We start from the raw sequence: 20780 nt of genomic DNA, 5'->3' as shown, positions 1-20780 counted from the left end.
CATTTATAACGCCCTTTGGTAGGTACTATTTCAATAGACTGCCATTTGGTATCACAAGTGCGCCTGAAATATTTCAGCGTGAGATGACGAAGCTCCTGCGTGACCATGACGGCGTGGCTATCTACATGGATGATATTCTCATTTTTTCAGACACGCCTGAAACGCATGAAGTGAGACTCCAGAAAACCCTGGACACTCTTAAGAGTGCGGGATTAAAATTGAATCATGAGAAATGCCTTCCGCGTCAGCGACGACTCAACTATCTCCAACATTGCATCGACAAGCATGGCGTTCGTCCAGATGAAGCCAAAGTCAAAGCTGTCACTGAGCTTCAGCCATCAAGCAGCGTCTCCGACTTGAAGAGGATTCTCGGAATGATCCACTACTTGGGCCGGTATTTGCCAAACCTGTCAGAGACTGCAAAGCCTCTCAACGACCTACTCAAGGCTGACGCAACATGGACTTGGAGTGCAGTACAAGAGGAAGCCTTCAAGAAGGTGAAAAGGCTCGTCACAGAGTCTCCTGTGCTGGCATTCTATGATGTGAATAGGCCAACTGTTGTTAGCGCAGATGCTAGTAGTTATGGCATAGACCTTACCAAAGACCTTACCATAGCAGATACTCTCTCTAGGCACCCTCAGCCAGCTGTGAAACATGAAATAGCTGAACTGACTGATGAAATAGCAGCTTATGAAGAAGCAGTTCGCAGTGCATGGCCTATCTCAACCACTAAGCTTGACTTAGTTAAACAGCAGACCCTGCAGGATGCTGAGCTGCAGACAGTCAGACATTATGTGATGTCAGGGTGGCCCAGATATGCAGTTAAGGTGCCAGACAAGATAAAAACCTACTACAGTTCTAGAGAACACCTCACAATGTCAGAAGGCCTAGTGCTGTATGATGATAGGCTTGTCATACCACAGAAGATGAGGCCTGAGATTTTACAGCGCATGACGGGCATCAGGGCATCGTGAAGTGTAGAGAGCGAGCCAGATGTAGTGTGTGGTGGCCAGGAATAAGTAGGGACATCCAGGACATAGTCAGCACATGTAAACACTGTCAGGAGTCCAAACCTACCCAGAAGAGAGAGCCGATCCTCACAACTCCTTTACCCAGTCGCCCTTGGGAGAAAGTAGCAGCAGACATATGTGAATTCCACAAACACAGCTACTTAGTTGTCATTGACTATTTTTCATGTTATATTGAATTAGCTCACCTTAAAGATATGTCAGGGGACACCACCAGAGCTAAACTGAAGAATATCTTTGCCAGATAGGGCTGCCCAAATGAACTGATCACAGACAATGGTCCTCAGTTTTCAGGCAGGGCTTTTGCACAGTTTGCACAGGAGTATGACTTTACTCATGTAACAACCAGCCCTCACTTTGCCCAGGCCAATGGAGAGGCGGAACGAGCTGTACAGACAGCCAAAAGACTCCTGAAGCAGCCTGACCCTTTCTTAGCTCTTATGATATATAGAGCAACCCCAATGCAGACCACAGGCGTGAGCCCTGCTCAGCTCATGCTTGGCAGGCAAATCCGAACCACAGTACCGACCCTGGAATCTAAACTTCAACCTGCGTGGCCAGATCTCCAGCAAGTGAGGCGGGCTGATGAGAAAGCGAAACAGAGCTACAAGCGTGCTTATGACAACAGGCATGGCGTCAGACCTTCAGCCTGGAACCCCTGTTGCTGTGAAGCTGGACAGTGAACATGGATGGACAAAGACAGCTTCTGTCCTTGAAAAGTGTGACTCGCCACGGTCATACTTGGTACGGACGGACAAAGGAGTTCTGCGCAGGAACTGTCGCCACCTGAGACCCCTCCCCAGTCCTCCAGAGGCTACTGGTGCTTCCAGAGAGTCCACAGAGGAGAACACTCAACATGAGGAGGAGCCACACACACCTGCCCCTGACGCCGATCCTCCTCCGGTCACACTTCCAGTCACGCCTCCTGTCACTCCACCAGTGACTACTGCACATGTGACATCCAGAGGAAGACTTGTGAAACCGCCGGACAGATACCAAAATTACGTGGACTAGTTACATAGCTTGCATTTGAGTGGCAGAATAATCCACTGCAGCTATGATGGTGTCTTATCTGGTAGTCAGGCCAGAGCACCTCAGGGAAGATAATTATTGAACTGTTTCACCGGACTGTTCCGTTGAAAAAAAAAAAAAAAAAAAAAAAGTTAATGTTGTAAAAAAAAATGTGTTTGTGGTCTGCCTAATTGAAAATGTTTATGACTACAGGTGTTGGACAAGCTCTCATGTTTTGTGGAAACAAAGATTGGTTATGGAATAGTTATCTTGACATGGCGTATAAGAGTGACTTATGCAGACAAGGATGCAGTATACAATGTTTTTTGTACACGTCTTACAGTTTTTTTCAATTGCTTACACACAAAACCTTTATATATCACACTATTTCTAAACTCTTTCACTCAAACCTCACAACTTCACCTCAAATCAGCAAAACCATAAACTAATTCTCAGCCTTGACACAGTTTTCAATTTAGCTATTCACTTTTTGCAAATCAGTGCACACAATTCTCTAGCTAACACACAAAAATCTATCAGAAAGTAACTTGATTTCCCATTTCAAACACAACCAATCAAAATGCCACACTTATTCATCAGCGCCTCAGACTCTGTCCTCACATGTGTAAACAATAATTGCTTTACTGAACACCAACCAATCACTCCTTGACATAGGCCTATAAAACTATCTGTCTTGAACAATGGATAACAATGCAGAGAGCCAGGGGAGTCAGACGAAGACGCAGAGGACGACGAGTCCAGGTTCGTGGAGGACGCTTTGGAACAGTGATGGGTCGTTTGCGAACGGACCGGCTCCTGATTGGGAGCTGTGTTTTTTTTTTTTTTTCCAGGAGCCGAATGTTTTTTTTTTTTTTCTGCGAAAACCACATGTGATTGGTCAAGATGTGGGGTACCGTCTGTCTCTGCTGAGCGCTTCACCCCGAACCGGCAGTTACACACACACACACACACACACACACACACACACACACACACCCTCACACTCTCCTCCATATGTGATGGTTGGTGTACTTTGCTTTGATGCTGTACAATGCTGCATCCACAACAGCAACTGACTTATTCAGAAAATTAAATATTTTTGGTTCCATTATTGCTTGTGTTGATTTCTTTTTGCATGCTACTATATTTTCACTCATATCAAGAATTTTCAATATATCAAGAAAATCCATAGAAACAAAAGAGCTTTAGATTTAGAGCAACAGTGTGTAAATGATATACACAAGTGTGTGATACAATGGGAAATGTGTTTGTGATGTGAGACAAATGCTTGCTTTTGAGATGTGTTTACAATATTTTGAATACTGTGTTTCTTTTTGCAGTAGATGGGGTGCTTTTTGCATTTTGTGTTAGCAGTAGTTGGATTTGTGTGTAAAGTTTTGAGAAAAAGACACAGAGCTTTGAAAATGTGTGTAAGCAATTGAAAAAAACTGTAAAAGACTCAAAGGGAGGGCGATGTGATGTACTGTTTTGTATAGCACCAGGCGTAGTGACACAAGTAATATGTCAACTGTGAGTGCTGCAGCTGCGCAGTTATACTAACGTCGCGCCCAGGTCAAGTCCAGCCGAGTCCAGTTATCGCTAGTCAGTCCTAAGTTAGTGTTATGTTTAAGCCAGTCAATAAAGTTGATTGAATGCAGTCGCCGTCTCCTGATAAATCTGCATAACACTACAGACACTACATCAAATAATTTAGGACACAGCATCCAGGGCGTGTAGGTAACAGAAAATGTTTACTGTAAATGCATTTAGCAAAATAATATTGTAGTCAAAGCAATATCTAGACTACGTTCAGCACTTTCATAACAAAAAATAAAACTAAATGAAAAGCACATTACTGCACAATCAAAGTCACTGAGATTCATTCTCCAACATCATGTCTTTGTTGGGCGGCCGGCCAGAGGACTTCATCCACGTCACAGGCAATATTTACTCAAACTGGGTTGGACTCTTCGTCCTGCTTCCCTCATTGTCATCCCATGAACAAGGACATGGTGAACAATAGTTGCCCAAATTTCATCAGTGATGATAGTTCTTGGTCTTCCTCGCCCCCTTCCTCCTCGTCCACCACCTCTCATACGTACACTTCCTCCTCTGCCTCTCTGTGTGTTTCTGTCCGTTGTAGATGGATGCACATATGCCACCTGTGCCTGACTTTTATCCTGCCCAACTGGTCTGATCACATAATTAGAAACGTGGGTGTTCAGTTTTGAGTTGTTGTGTGTAAAAGGTGACAGCTGTGTTGGAGTTGTGTTCACATTTAACTGTCAGTGTTTACAGTTTTGCAACACGAGTATGACAGTGTGAAATGTGTTTAGTGACTGAAAGTGTGTTTAAGGTTTAGCAAAAAAGAGCGGATGACTTCTGCAAATTGTGTCCAAGTACCTGAACAGTGTTTAAGGTTTGGCCCAAAGAGGGTTTGATCGGAAAAATGAGTTTAGGCCACTGAGAATTTGGTTCAGAGAATGGAGTTTAGTGTTTTAGAAACTGAGAAAAACTGTAAATTCAGAGCAAAGAAAAGGGATCTAGTGCTTGTTTGTGTATGTGTTCTTGCTGCTATTTATATTTTTATATGTATATTTGTATCCTTGTGTGCTTGTTTGTGTATGTGTTCTTGCTGCTATTTATATTTTTTATATGTATATTTACACATATATACACAAGTAAGCTAGGCTTTTTCCCCCTTACACTTACACTGAGTTCCCACAGTGAAGCCTAATTTATGAATTAAAAAAAATGTAAAAACTCCATATTAACACATAAAGTACAGTGGCTTGTTTAGGACAACCTGAATTCTCATGCAGGTTGCTACTTGATCCAGCCTGTGGCTGCACTTGATGACTGATGTTAATAGTACAACAAGTCGAGAGTCACGTGGAACCGCCGACCAGGATGGCCGCCTAAAATAATCTCCCGAAAAATCACCCAACTTCATCCTAATTAGATGGAAATTTCCGCTACATAAAGAACAACACTGAGTGAAAAGGTAAATAAGCATTGTGCAAATAGTTTAACCCATCTTTAAAATCGTGTGAGTAAACCACAGAGATGGCAACGTCCAAGCCACGGTCGGCTAAACAAGGCATTAGCTATGCTAAAATAGCTAGCGGCGCACCAGCGGAAAATAGCACACCAGCTATGGCTACGAACGCCCTGACGGAGCTTCAAGCAACTCTACAAAAGGCCATGCAGGAGATGTCTCAAGTTAGCGATATACTAAAGGACCTGCAATCCGATGTTTCATCAGTCAAGTCATCTCAAGCTAAAATGGAGACCGATGTTACTGCCATATATGAGAGACTTGACCAAGCTGACGCGCGGATCATGGATCTGGAGGTAGAAAACGCACGGCTATCTAAAGAAATACAACAGAGGGCTAAACAACATGAAGACCTGCAGAGAGCCGTGCAGGATGCGGCTAACAGAGACAGACGCCTCAACCTCCGTTTGGTGGGCCTTAAAGAGAAGCTGGAGATAGGGGCGCCGCGGGAATACGTGAGACGGGTTATCTCAGAAACCCTGGGAATACACCTGGCTGAAAGTGAGCTTCAGCGAGTGCACCGCTCCCTCGCACCGACGCCCGACGAGGGACACCCGCCGAGACCCATTATCATGCGCTTTCACAGCTATCTGGAACGGGAACGAGTGCTGAACGCGGCAAGGAGGAGATACCAGGAGAAAAGAGAGATTAAGTGGCAAGGCTGCAACATTTCGTTTTTTCCTGACATGACCAAGGACGTAGTGGAGAAAAGGAGAAAGTTTTCTGAGGTCAGGAAGAAGCTCCATGAGATGGATGTGCGTTTTACACTGGCCTACCCTGCGGTGATACGCTTCACATGGAAAGGACGGAGGGTGAGTTTCGAGGATCATCGTAAAGCCATGGAACTCATCACAAAAGAGACAGTACAAGAATGATTTCGGAGGCTATGTTAAAAGATGGGGAAACAATCTTACCTCAATTACACCCCATGCCTTAATAAACACTCCATAATGATGGCAAGGCAGTAGACTTTTGTTTGAACTATGGATAGACACTTGTTGAACATACAGCTGAACAGAGGCTGAGTTTGAGGCAGATAGCTTTTATTTGAAGGTTTACCATGGTACGACTGTTCATATGTTTGACACTATCAAATTGAACAAGACATATTGTACACCTGTTTTGGTTATGATTATTGGACATTTTAATTGAAGGTAAACCATAGAGAGCTGACAAAGACATATATCCATAGCATTTGTCGGACAAACCTATTTATTTTTATTTCTTCCTGATTTTATGATTTATGAAGCTAAAAATTTCTTTATGTTTAACTGCCTGGAGATAATAAGGTCAAAGCAGGGGGAATGCAATACTGCAAATCGTATTGTAGTGTAAAACAAGATTTGAGCAGAGGGGATTGGGGAGGTTTAAGGGGGCAGTCCTTGTAAGCGCTACACGGTCGAGTTATAGGGAGGGCTCTTCTTACTGGAGAGTGGAAGATTAGAGGGAAAAGGGGAAGGACTTGATTTGATGTTCCTATTAATGTTCATGTTTGTGTTTTGTTATTTTTTCAGAGTTAGGTTTTCTTGTTGCAATAATCAGTTAAGACTCTGTGCAGTAGTTTATTGCACAGGGAAGAGAATTAATGTATGGTTTCGTTGGACAGCACAGACACATCCTCAAGATTGGGTTAGATTTGTCATTCTTTCATTACATAAGGCTAATATATGTAAAAATGCTAATATGATATATGGCTAGGTACGTAAGGATAATTTCTTGGAATATAAATGGAGTAAAAGACCCAGTTAAAAGGAGGAAATGTTTAAGTTATCTCAAATCTCGACAGACTGATGTGGCATTTATCCAAGAAACTCATTTAATTGATTCAGAGGTGGTTAAACTTAAGAGAGATTGGGTTGGGCAGGTATTCCATAGCTCATTCAGTAGTAAAAAACGTGGTGTGGCAATCTTGGTACATAAGAAACTAAATTTTGTATTATTGAAACAACATAAAGATGAAGAAGGGAGGCTTATTTGTGTGGAGGCCATGGTCAATGGAATGAAGTTAAATCTATGTAATATATATGCCCCCAATACAGAGGATGCTCATTTTTTCCATCAAGTGAATAAGATACTAGGGGGCAATATTGAAGGGCATACAGTGATAGGAGGGGACTTTAACCAAATTCAGGATAATGTACTAGACAGAACAACCTATAATAAAAACATCCCTAAGGACAGACTAGCAATACAACTACTTATGAAGGATGTAGGTTTAGTGGACATCTGGAGATTAACCAACCCTAGAGAGAAGGAGTACACGTTTTACTCTCATAAGCATAAATCACACTCAAGAATAGATTATTTTTTGGTGTCTAAGAGTTTGATTGAATCTATTGTGGAATGCAAAATTGGTGTTATTGCCCTGACAGATCACGCAACAGTGGAACTTTGTCTGGCAGCAGAAACAGACATGGTTAAAAGAAATAGGTGGAGGCTTAATACATCTCTATTTCAAGACCCCATATTTGATAAATTATTGTCTCAGGACCTCAAAAACTTTTTTGAAATTAATGTAGGCTCTACAGAAAAAATTGGTACAGTATGGGAGGCGTCTAAGGCTTTTATAAGAGGTAAAATCATAGCTTACTCCAGTAAAAAGAAAAGGGAAAGCACAGAGAGAGTGACAAAATTGGAATCTCAGCTCAAGGACTTATTACTTAAACAAGTGTGTGCTCTAAAATTTGAGTTAAATGAGATTTACAACAAAAAAGCTGAATATGCTCTATTCAGACTGAAAACAAACTTTTACGAAAATGGGGAAAAATCGGGCAAACTACTTGCCAGACAGCTTAAAAAGAAAGAAGCTGGATATGTCATTCCTGGTATCAAAAATGAAAAGGGAGAGGTTGTCACAAATATAAAAGATATTAATCAGGTGTTTAAAATTTTTTATTCAAAACTTTATACTTCAGAAATAGTTTCAGACCCTGATAAGTTGAATGCTTTTTTCTCAAAAATCAAACTTAATAAAATATCTTTAGATCAAGTGGAGAAATTAGACTCCCCCATTTTAGAATCAGAGGTTAGAGCAGCTATTAAATCCATGAAAACAGGAAAATCTCCGGGATTAGATGGCTTCCCAGTGGAGTATTACAAAAAACATTTAGATTTACTGGCACCTATTTTAACTGAAGTATATTGGGAAGCAATCTCATGTGGGCAACTTCCATATACATTTAATGAGGCCCTAATATCATTAATCCTTTAAAAGGATAAGGATCCACTAGACCCAGGTAGTTTTCGGCCTGTCAGCTTAGTCAATGTAGACTGTAAAGTGCTTACTAAGGTCCTGGCAATGAGGCTGGAGAATATACTACCTGGTGTTATCCATGAAGACCAAGTGGGATTTGTGAAAGGGAGGTCATCCTCAGATAACATTAGACGACTGATACATCTTATATGGATGAGTCATAACAAAAACACCCCAGTAGCAGCCTTCTCCCTTGATGCGGAGAAGGCATTTGATAGGGTGGAGTGGAGGTTTTTAATTCATGTTCTCAACTCTTTCGGTTTTGGACCGGGGTTTATCAGCTGGATTAAAGTTATTTATAAGGAACCAAGAGCATCAGTCCTCACCAATGGACAAATGTCCCCTTTTTTTCCTATTGCAAGAGGGACAAAACAAGGGGATCCGCTTTCGCCTTTACCGTTTACTCTATTCTTAGAACCTCTGGCTATAGCAATAAGGGCAGAATCAGGAATAAAAGGAGTGAGGGCAGGGGGTAGAGAACACAAATTATTTTTATATGCGGATGACATTCTTTGGCTATCCTCAGATCCGGCCTCATCAGTTCCTATTATTCTGGACATAATTGAAAATTTTTCACAGATATCTGGTTATAAAATTAACTGGTGTAAGTCCGAGGTTATGCCTGTGTCCAGGGTGTGTCATCCAGCAGCAGTCAGTAAATTCCAATTCAGATGGATACCCTCAGGAATGAAGTATCTTGGAATAAGACTGTGTGCAGATATGAATAATATAATACAGATTAATATGTCTCCACTTCTTCAGAAAATAAAAAATAACTTGTGGAAATCAATCAATCTCACCCTTTGGGGGAAAATAAATACCATTAAAATGATAGTCGCTCCTCAGTTAAATTTCATATCAATGATGATACCAGTGACAATTCCTATAGGATTTTTTAAGCAGTACAATCAGATAATTAAGGAATATTTATGGAATGGAAAGAAACCCAGAATCAATATGCCTAAACTCCATGATCCAAGAAAAAAAGGAGGTCTAGCCTTACCCAATGTGGAACTTTATAATATTGCGTTTGAAATGGCAAAACTAGCCAAGCACTGGACCGGCTGGGGTGCACACCTTGGATGGATGCAAATAGAAAAAGAACTCACAGCCCCATTCAAACCAATTGAGGCTTTGACACAGAAGGATATGAGAAGTTTGACTGGGGAGGAGACTAATCCAATCATGCAGCATTCCAGAATAGTTTGGGCAAAGGTACATAGGATACTTGGGATATCTCAATACAAACAAGAGTACTCCTCTATTTGGAATAATCCATCTGTTAAAATAGGAAAAAAAAAACCCATTTTGTGGAAATCCTGGCTGGAAAGGAATTTGAGTAAGATTGGAGACCTATATAAGGATAGAGTGTTCTTATCATTTCAAGAGATGAGTGAACATCGCAATCTGAGAGAAAGAGGGGATTTTTGGAGATACCTACAGTTAAGAAGTAGCATTGGAGCCACAGGCTTCAAACCAGACGAAGGTGAAAATGTGGTGAAATTATTTTTTGACTTACCTAGATCCGCCCACTCAGCCTCAGTATTTTATAACATGGTTGCAGATGCTAAATGTGGGAGATATGAAAATCTAAGACTAATTTGGCAACAGGACCTAAATTCTAGTATCGGAGAAGGTACATGGAAAGACATAATAACAAATATGGGATGGTCCATTAGAGATGTACGGGGTAAATTTACACATTATAAGATCATTCACAGATATTATTACACACCAGTAAGACTTTATAAAATGGGATTGATACAGAACAACATGTGTTGGAAATGTAAGGTAAAGACAGGTACCTTCTTACACTCATTGTGGGAATGCTCTTAAGTGTTTCCGTTCTGGAAAGAGGTTATTGGAAAAATGAGTGAATGGCTTGGAAAATCTTTACCAGAATCTCCCCAACTTTGTTTACTGGGAGATAGGTCAGAATTACCACCTGGAATATCTAAAGCAGAGTTTGGTTTAGCATTGACAGGATTCATTACTGCAGCTAGAATTATTCTGCGCCACTGGAAAAGTATGTCTCGACCAGAAATTAATGACTGGGTTAAGTTGATGACTGATAATGCCTCCTTTGAATTGATGATATCTAGGTTAAATGATAACAAAGGGAAATTTTACCAGATCTGGGATCGTTTTTTGAAATACATAAAGGTTTGAAATAGATGCCAATAATATGTAAGGGGAAGAAGACTGATTTGTGTGGAGTCTTGGGTTGAGGATTTGTGTGACATTGTTTAGTATTAGAGGATGTGCTGTATTGTTTTTGTTTGTTTTTTTGGGGGGGTTTCTCTCCCATTTCACTTGTGACTTGTTTGTTTGTTTTTTCTCTTATTTTCATTGTTATTATTATTATTATATTTTTTCCCTATGTATGCTTTACTTGTAGGGAGTTAATTAATGAAAAAATTAAATAAAAACTTGAATGACAAAAAAAATAGTGCAAGAAGTCCTGCAAAACTTTGAAATATAGCCTGCAGGTCAAAAAAACCAAGTCCTAATTTCACAAAGTGACTAAATGAATACAGTAAACAGGCCTGGTTACTGTATTTGTCTCCATATACTACAGCTGCGTAGTTACTCCCTGTCTTATACATTCAAAGCATACCATATACACATACATGAATAAGGTCAACTCTGAAGACCTCTATAAAACAGTGCAAAACACTTTATTTTGTGTGAGGTACACTTATCATCATGGCAGTCAGAAGAGACATTTCCTTTTCTCTTGAATCCAAAACAGGCAGAAGTCTGAAATCCTTCTCTGAAGGAGCTGGAGCTTCAACACAGAGTGCAGGCACTTAAACATTTTTAAAATATCACAATACATACTGTTAAGCAAGTAGTATGTGTACTGTAGCACATCAATTCATGTGTGGGACAAATGTGAAAAGAGAATGAGGATATTAGGAGGACTGGGACGTATCAGCTCTGATACAACATAATAGGCTGGATCAAAAATCTGCCTTTTTGACACAATAGCCTGCATACATTTTTCAGAAAAAAAAATCATGACATGTTAATGTTGAAGTACACAATCTTTATTCAAAAGTACATCTTTTGGAAAATGATATATCATTTATTTCATGGATTACTGTCATGAAACTGGTTGACACAATTTCACTGCTAGTCAACATGATGTGATGTTACATTATGGCCAAAGGTAATACTTGCATTCTACTTCAAACATCAAACCATATAGGAACAAAGTATAAAAATGTAAATGAAATTAAACCAAAATAAAAACAGCAACAATGCAGCATTCCAAAATGCCTTTTTTACATTAATGGGTCAAGTACAAAAAGATAAACTAAGATAAAGATAAAAAGATAAAATATGCCTCATTATTACATTGATGGGTCCAGTATAAAAAGATAAATTTAAAAAATAATAATAATAAAAAAAATAAAGAGAAAAACTAAAAACAGCACATTTCAGCATTCAAAATGCCTCATTAATACACTGATGGGTCCAGTACAAAAAGATGAAACATAAAAACAAAAAGATAAAATAAAAACAGCAACATTTCAGCATCCCAAAGTCTCGGGTTATTACATTGATTGATCCAGTACAAAAAGATAAAATAAGATAAAAATAAAAAGATAAAATAAAACAGCAACATTTCAGCATTCAAAAGGTCTAATTATTACACTGATTAGTCAAGTACAAAAAGATAAAATAAGATGAAAAACAAAAAGATAAAATAAAAATAGCAACATTTCAGCCTTCAAAATGGCTGTTGCATTTACACAGATTGGCCCAGTACAAGAGAGAAACTTTGATTTAAGAAAATTTTAACTCTCTCTTTTAATGCTTGTTTTAATTAAAGATTCAACTGATTATTTGACAAATAGTTTTTCTTTACATGAAAAGAACTTAGTGGTAACACCAATGTAAAATACTGGATCAAAGATACTCACACTACATGTAAAATACAGGCAAAATTATTCATGCAATATTTTAATACCCAAGTCATTTTTCAAAATGTATACTTGAAAAAAAAAAAAAAAGAATCCTCAATGATTATCCTCTGTCATATCTATCATAACATTAGTCTAGATATCTTTAAACAGGCTGCTCCAAGGCTTCAGTTAATGTCAATGGCAAGCGGGCCTTTCACTGAGAAGCCAATGAAGAATGAGACCTTTGACCCCTTTGCTCGTCCACTAAGCTGGCTTCGGAACATGGGGCCGACGTCTACCTTCAGATCTGGGATAGAGGTATCTGCCAATATACATCTGCCCTGCACCACACCTGATACCCTGCAAAGCAGCTGCTCTACCTGCCTCTCTTTCCATATTGTGCCGTTTGCCCACATTGTGGCAAACTGTTCCTGCCCAGCCTTAACACACTTCCTGATTTCCTCAAGGTGTACCATCCGCTCATAGCCATATTTCTTCCCTAGGAGAAAATGGACAACAGGTCTCTTACCATTGCACACTCCCTGCATGTTTTCATCATATAAGGTCCTCATCCATGATACAAACTTTCCCAGGTTTTTAGATGCTGGGTGATCTCCTCCTGGCTGTGGCCAGAACAGTGTGACTGAAATGAAGTGCAGTGGCAACTTCTCACTTGATGAGATTTGTCCACCAAGAATTTGGCCAAGGGAATCACAAAGTTTCTTGAATGGCTCAAGCTGCGGTGAATGGGGTTTGATACAACTTAGTACAACATTGGCATAGATGAAATTGATCTTCTCCTTTAAAGTGCAGCCAGAACCATTTCCCTGAAGAAAATCATATGTTTGGGCAATCTTCTCCATTACTTCAGTTGGTTTTTGATTAGAGAGATAATCCAGGACCCCAGAATAGGTATCAGCTTTTTGCATCTCCAAGAATTGCCTTGCATTGTGTACCTGAAGCATGACGTTCATGGTTTTATTCTTCAACAGATTTGTGGAATCTGTTTTGCAGAATAGATCTGCATACTGTTTGAAACATCTGAAAAGCTCTATTTTGGCTATTCGCTCACGATTGTCTTTCATTCCACATCTGGAGCCCAAGTTGACATAAAAATTGTCAAGAAAGTCAAAGCTTATCTTCAACCTCTTTTTGAGGGTACAAAGTACGTCCTCAAACTGCCTGAGAACAGAGTAGTAGGACATGTTCTTGTTACGCTTGTGATCCCCTTCCTCTACTTTCTGAATAGTAAGATCACCAGAGAGAACTCCACTCATTATGTCATGACGGACACTGCCTGTAGAAAATATGGGTGTCTTTTCCAGTATTTCAATGACAAACCTGAATTTCTCCCAGGCACCCTGCAGTATTGAAAGGCCTGATGTCTGTCCTGTTCTGAAATCGCTGCATTGACTCCCTCTTTGCAAGGTTGTGCGCTTCCTTGAATGCCTCTATCGTTGACCAAGCCATTTTGAGGTAAATTTGAACTTTTTCTGGTTCAAGAGATAGTTCTTTGTCCTCTGCAATGGCTTTTTTTTTAGCTCATGTTTGATCACTTGTGCTGATGTGTCTGTAATATAGGAGGGTTAAGGTCTTTTGCTCTCCGTGCCCAGTCTTTAGCCTCTTTGAAATCCCTCTTCTTTAGGTAATAGTACCTGGCTAGTAACTGAGAGATAATAGCATCTCTCTCAAATCTTTTAGATGCATTCAGCACCATCTCTTCCAGTCCTTGTGACTGTTTTGCAATGTCCTGAATTAGTGGAGAGAAGTGTGATTCCTCCTCCTTTGAGTGATATCTCTTCACCAACATGCAGTGAACATTTTGCATGAGACTGTCTTTGCCTTGTGTGCTCTCATAAAACCTGTCTGTGGTTAGCAGTAAATTGGCAATCATAGCTATTTGTACACTGTGTGTTGTTGCAAGTTCCTGCAAGCAGTGCTGAGCGATACTTGAATGGATCATTTTCACAGCTTTAAATACGACCTTAGCCTCAACTGTGATGGCAGAAATTAAAGTGGAAAATGATCCAAATCCATCTTCAACTCTGTCAGATCCACAAAATGCTTTTGGTTGAAGACCTAGAAATTCCTCACACAGAGAGACAGAGAGTGAGGCACCCTTGCAATATACATTCAACAGAGCTAAGACAGCAATGAGCTGTGCATATTTATGATCGATGTTGAAGCTCTTCAGGGTGTTGCGAGCCACACCCTGAATGTATTCTTGTGAAAAGTTCTTCTTCATGATCATGAAGCCATAGAATGTGTCAAGATTTTTTTGTGTTTTTTCTATTTCCTTAAGTTTTTGCTCACACTGTTTCTGCTCCTTCTCAGAGAGTTTATTGCCAATGAATACAGTTTCTCCAGTTGTTTCAGTCTGCTCTGAAGAATCTGATCTCATGCAGTTCAGTAGAATTACCTGTGGAGACTGAATGTCATGTGTCACACACTCTTTTTCAATGAGCTGCTTCAAGTCAAATACTTTGTCCATATCCTCAAAGTCATCTATCATAAGCAAAACAGGGACTTGTGGTAACTGCTCTTCATGGGCATCCCTCAAAAGTTTGACCACTTGAGTAGCAACTTCAGCTAGGTCAGCATTGCTGTCTTTCAGAACTGCACAACGGAACTTGTCTTTGTGAGCCCATAGAGTGTGCATGGCTAACGTTGTCCCACCACATCCAGGCAAATGCATGAGGCTGAATAATACACAGGCTTTTCTCAAAGAGCTCAAATCTGGTAGGACTGTGTTCATGATGAAGTCAAACTGGTCCCGCTTGATAAAAGGTGTGGATCCAGGCTGCTCAGAGAAAAAGAAATTCCACCATGACACTTTTCCTCCTTTGTAGAAGTTCCCCTCTATGACAATTTTGTTCTCATTTCCTCCTTCACACTGGTTCACACACAGGACATCTAAGGTATTCAGGCTACGCTCCACTTTCTTTTCAAACAGCACTTTGCTACCTCCACCACAAGGCAGGAAATGCTTGGATCTGCGATTTTCTGACAAAAGACTGAGGATGGTGCCATTGACTTCAGCGAAACTGAGATCATAAATGCATCTTCTGGAGATGTTGGTTCCACAACGAGCCTCAATAAGGTCCTTCCAGTAGGTAAATGCTTTTTCATTTTCACAGATACAAAGAATCTGCTCTGTGCCTTTGAGCTCCTGCCAAAATATACTGAAAGTCTCTACAAGAGGATCCATCTTCTCGCTTACAGTAGACAAAAGTAAGAAAACAACAAGGAATCTCTTGCTTGGAAGCACATCTTTACGGCATAAGAATGAAATCACATCTCGAACGGAGGCTCCCTTCTCTATCAGCCAATTTTCTATGTCTGATGGTACCTCATCCTCAACACCTCCATTGCACAACACCCAGCTGGTATTTCTAGTTAATTTCAACTTGCTTGCAATGTTTTCAACACCTTCTGTGATTTTATACTTTACTGGAAGATGGACATTTACTGTACTTAGCTCTTCAAAGTGCTGCTGCAAACCATTTTTAGTTGATTCTGGATCGAAGTCCAAAACAGCTGCAGGATTGAGCTCTTGAAGAAATGTGAGTGATTCTAACTGGCCTGGATGTGATTTGTTTGTTACTATTACGTACTGCTCAAAATGTGACTGGTCTAATGACTGAGTTCCACCTGTAATCATTTGACTTAGTCTAGAGCCTTGAACAGTGCTTTTAACCCCTTTGAGGTGCTTCTCTTCTGCTTGTTTCCGGAGTTGTGACAGCTGTGCCACACTGTCAACAAATTTGTTGAACTCCTCCATAGGTTTCGCAAAGGTGGTTGGCGCAAGGAGATTCCTGCTACTGCTGCCATCACGGATAAAGAAAGGTTTTGACTGTTTAGGTTCAGTTTTGTCTGTTTCTTTGCCTTTTGCCTTCTTCTTTCCTTTCTTTGAATCCAAGCTGACAGAGTAGATGTTCTCTTCACAGATTGTAGAGTTAGGCACTATGTCCACTTCTATCACACACTTCTGAGATGATGTCATATCCTTATTGAGAACCCCAACAAATCGAGGCGGCTTGATGCACATTTTTGCTGCCCGTTTGTGTTTATGTTCAAAACAGTCATCGACTGCAAGATTCAGTGCATTTTCATAAGCCTCTTTGTCGTTAATATCCACTCCCAATACTTCACCATGGGTGAAGTCTGGTTTGTCACCAACCCCAAAATGTATGGTGCCATTCGTGCGGCTATTCATGCAGGCTGCTGCAAAGCGAATAACCTCAGTAGTGAACTTACACATTTTATTTTCATCTGGTGTATTGATGAAAGCTTTATACTCATGGCAGGGTTCAATATAGTCTGAGGCGCCTGATTCTGGAACATCAAGAATGCTGTTCTCCATGTATCTACAAGCATCATGATATCTTTGGAATGGATAGGGCTTGCATAATCCTCCAGACTGGTTTATAGTGCCTGAAGGCTGCTCTTTTCTAAATTTCAACAGCTCATCTCTGGCATGAATGATAAGTTTTGCTGGTCCTAGAGTCACACCTAAATCCTTTAAGTCTGTTTTGTCTAAAAGTAAAAGACTGGACCCATTAATATCCTGTTGAAACAAAATATCAGCAAATTTGTCCTCCACAGCAGCTTCCTTGAGTGCCCATAGTCTCACTTGATGTTTACTCCAGTCTTTGATGTCAGCAGACAGATCCGCCTCTTCACTCTAAAAAAAAAAAAACAAAGTCTTATTCCGAAGTTTGAACTCAGCTATCTGTAATTGTTTGAATATTAGTGTTGGAAAATGGGTGTAATACTAAATAAATAATTAATTCCAAATTAAATCAGTTGTAATCAATTAATTGCTTTGTAGTTTAGGCAGCTAGTTCCAAACTGCATTTGCCATCAAATGTTCTTGATTTTTTTTTTTTTTATGTACGTTTTTTTTTTCTTTTCATTGTTGTTAACATTGGGACAGCGATGGAAATGGTCTGTTTTTTTTTCCTGTATAAAAAATCTAATTAAATAAAAAATGGTCTCGCTGCTGTCTGACATCCAGAACTAAAACTCAAAAGCTTAAGATTCAGCTAAACTTTCCAAAACTAGAGACCTTTGCACTGAATTCTAAATTGCATAAACAAGATGACATATTTTCTGAGTTTTTTGAGACTTCTGATGCTGCCGTAGAATTTACTGATTGTACATGTTTTTTCTTATCTTTTACTATTTTGATTTTATGCATTCTATGTATTCCATCTTTTAACTGTAATTTTAACTGTGACGATACTGCAAGGGATTTTGTCTCATTCCTCATTATTGTTAACTGATACAGTATTGGAGAGAAGCGTGCTGATTTTCCATCTTACATTACTGAGTAGTTAAAGTCTGCACATCCAGCACCAACTTACTACTGCAGAGCTCTGTGCCAAGGGTTTTTTTTTTCCTTTGGACGCCACTTTGTGTGTTGTGTGCTTTAACTGCCTTGTACAGAGAACCTGCCTTGTTTTTCACAGGCACGTCCTGTTGGATGTTGGATCCCCACTGCTGCCAGCTTTATCACTACATATTTCATATAACTTCCTCATTTCAGCAAACACTGTCAGTTTGACGCTGGACGTTTTCCTCTACCCTGATAGTGATTGTTAGACCAGGACTGCCGTTTGTTCTCCATTTTTCTTTTTGCTGTCATTTTTCTGATACAAAAGCGAGCTGCTGACATCTGTACTTATCAGCTGCACAGCCTCCCCACTCATGAACCACTGAGGTCTGAGCCGTAACTCCCCCTCAGACCATGGTTAGCTCTGGCTGGCCTACAGGTATATGGTGGGCCATTAGCACCTGGAAACTGACCCCAACAGCACCACCGAGGCGTCATCAAAGACCAGTGATGACAATGGACAACGATTTCATCTTCTGGGCAAATTAATGTCACTAAAATTTATGATGATGGACCAAATAGACTGTGAATTTGTGACCTTATAAAGTCAGAATTTTTGAGTTATTTTTTCATAAATTTGTGAGGTTTTTTCCTCATACATTTACCACTTTAATCTTAGAGAATACTCTCAGAGAAGAGAATCTCAGAGAGTTTTTTCTCTGAATATTACCACCCTTCCCTTGTTCTGTAATTTTTCTTCTCCCTACAGTGACCCTAGTATGCTGTCGTAGAGGTCAGAGGTCAGAGGTCAGGTTCAGAAACAGAGCAGCTCTATCTTCCTGGAGTTAAAATGTAATGTCTGTATGATGGGGTTCCAGACTCAAATGTGATACATTGGTAAAATTTTATCTTTAGGGTATCAAGATGTAATATCTAACTTTTTCACAGTGCAGTAGTAGAAGTTTGGTTTATGATTATGACATGGCAGATATCTAAAATGTGCAAGTGACTATATTCTAAACTTAGCGTGTACTATAATTAATTGAGTTCATTACACACTGTACTTTACCTTCATTTCGCCTTTATCAGCCATAATAACCTCTGTCACTCGTCATAAAGTTAGATCATCATCAAACCTGGGGGGAACAAAAGAATTACAAATTGTCTGTATGAATTCCTGGCTCAGGTGTGATAGTTTGGTAAACATTATTTTTAGGGTATTTAGACCTATTTTCAAACCTCTTTCACTGAACAGCAGGTACAAGTTTAAATGAATGAATGCATTATTATTATTGTTATTTTGTTGTTATTAGTGTGTCAGGCCAAATTATTTGGCCCAACCCACATCAGTGATTACAGTAAAAGAGCAGCTTCCCCATAGCTGAGGGCATACCTGAGGAGGGTGTGCATGTCTGTGGCCCTCTAGTGGATCCAGTGTGCATGACTAGAGCTGGTGCAGCAGCTGGAGCTGAGGACTGGGATGAGAGCCACTGGAAGGATATAGCAAAGAATTTACACAAGGAATTCCCCACAGGAACAATGTTCTAATAAATAATAGTTCAGTTCATTTCAATTATACTAGCTTACGCCTTGATTTCACCTTGATCAGCCAATATCTTTGTCCCCTTGTCACAAATTTAGATTTTCTGTAAGTTATTTATTATTAATTTGTTTGTTTCAAATGAACTATAAACATGCCCACCTTGTGAATATTCACTGTCTTGTGAGCGATGAGTTACACTCCTGAAGAAAAATTCCATTAGTGTGCTGTCTGGTGCCAACTGCAGCTGAACATGACTGAAACAAAAGAAACAAACCAGGAAGAAGCTGTAGTGTGTGCCTATTAAACTAATAAGCAATAACAGAAAATAAAAAACACTAAAATGGCACATATGTCAACATGAATTTATCACTATTTCACTTATTGATCACATATTATGCTATGCTAATATGTATAATAAAAAAAAAAAAAAGAGGAAGAAGAGAGACAATACCAACCGGCTTACCTGAACCATCAATGAATTTAATCAGGATTTCAGGGTGACAAAAAGAAAAAAAAAGAAGAGCTTGGCTTTCTATCTTACTTTTATGCCTGTGTGACATAAAATAATTTCAATTCTTACTTTGCATAGACATGCAAAATAAAAATGAGCTTGGTCACTTCCTGAAACAGTTGAACATTTGTTCCGTAATACCCATTAGATATCAATACCCAAATCTATTTGGCCAAATTTGAGATTCCTCTGTGACCAAAGGCGACTAGACCACACAAAGCTTTCATATCCCAGACAACTCTGTGTTCATGATCATTAAAAGATATTAAGGATAGTAAGCTGTAGACTATGATGGTGAAGTGAGGATATAGTTTGTATATGTGGAGGGCTTCCTTCTCAAAACTCTTTTCAAACTAGACTATGATCACTCCGAAAAACTCAACTCCAGACTGTGGAATTAACAAAACGGGTTTCTTACCTATGACTTTGTGCGATGTCACCGTGCTGTCATGACCGTCTGGCCAGCCGGAGGTGTGTGTGTGTGTGTGGCTGCCTGGAGGAAACACTGCACCTTGCTCTGGTTTGCGGAGGAGACAGGAGAGCAGAGGAGGGCAAAGCAGAGCAGGGAGGCGGGGATGCTTCTGAGGAAACGAAACCTGAGCAGCGCTGCTGCCCTGCTCGGCAGTGGCCCGGCAGGGAGACGATGTTTCTCGAAACTTAACGAGACATCCCCAAGACGAACAAGGAAGTGAAAGTAACCCAACAGCCTGACGCCCATAAAGCAGCACAGCACAGAGCTATGGGGTGCCGAATGTAAAAATTCGGTCACCATTTTACATACAACATATTTCGAACATTTAGCGGACTTTCCTCACATTTAGCTCATTTTTCTTTCATTTGAGACAAAAATTCATGTAAAACAGCATGTTCTCTAATTGTTAAAAAAATGTGTACACATGAAAAATAAATCTAAATATAAATGCTAAATCTAAATGTAAATGTTAAATGTAAATGTAAATGTTAAATGTAAATGTAAATGTTAAATGTAAATCTAAATGTTAAATCTAAATGTAAATGTTAAATGTAAATGTTAAATGTAAATCTAAATGTTAAATCTAAATGTAAATGTTAAATCGGTCGCCAAGTGTAAAGCTAAATATTTAGAAATTATGCAAATTGGGCAGGTCAGC

General features: G+C 39.7%; 2 protein-coding genes across 2 annotated transcripts; both read right to left on the bottom strand.

Annotated features, from left to right (window-relative positions):
- Window positions 1–11505: 11505 nt before the first annotated feature.
- On the bottom strand, window positions 11506–13554 carry LOC115380429 (sterile alpha motif domain-containing protein 9-like). The gene has a single exon (XM_030081619.1). It carries the CDS (start codon window positions 13536–13538, stop codon window positions 12447–12449), a length of 1092 nt encoding a protein of 363 aa, XP_029937479.1. The 5' UTR covers window positions 13539–13554; the 3' UTR covers window positions 11506–12446.
- Window positions 13555–13560: 6 nt separating this feature from the next.
- On the bottom strand, window positions 13561–20214 carry LOC115380428 (sterile alpha motif domain-containing protein 9-like). The gene is made up of 5 exons (XM_030081618.1): window positions 20069–20214; window positions 19299–19393; window positions 18990–19086; window positions 18666–18732; window positions 13561–16945 (listed from the first exon to the last, which is right to left on the bottom strand). Exons 4-5 carry the CDS (start codon window positions 18687–18689, stop codon window positions 13814–13816), a joined length of 3156 nt encoding a protein of 1051 aa, XP_029937478.1. The 5' UTR covers window positions 18690–18732; window positions 18990–19086; window positions 19299–19393; window positions 20069–20214; the 3' UTR covers window positions 13561–13813.
- Between the last annotated feature and the right edge of the window lie 566 nt (window positions 20215–20780).

The sequence above is a fragment of the Myripristis murdjan genome, chromosome 21, assembly GCF_902150065.1.
Source record: "Myripristis murdjan chromosome 21, fMyrMur1.1, whole genome shotgun sequence".
Classification (NCBI taxonomy): domain Eukaryota; kingdom Metazoa; phylum Chordata; class Actinopteri; order Holocentriformes; family Holocentridae; genus Myripristis; species Myripristis murdjan.
Note: the sequence above shows the minus strand (reverse complement) of the source record. Positions and strands in the feature narration are given on the sequence as shown.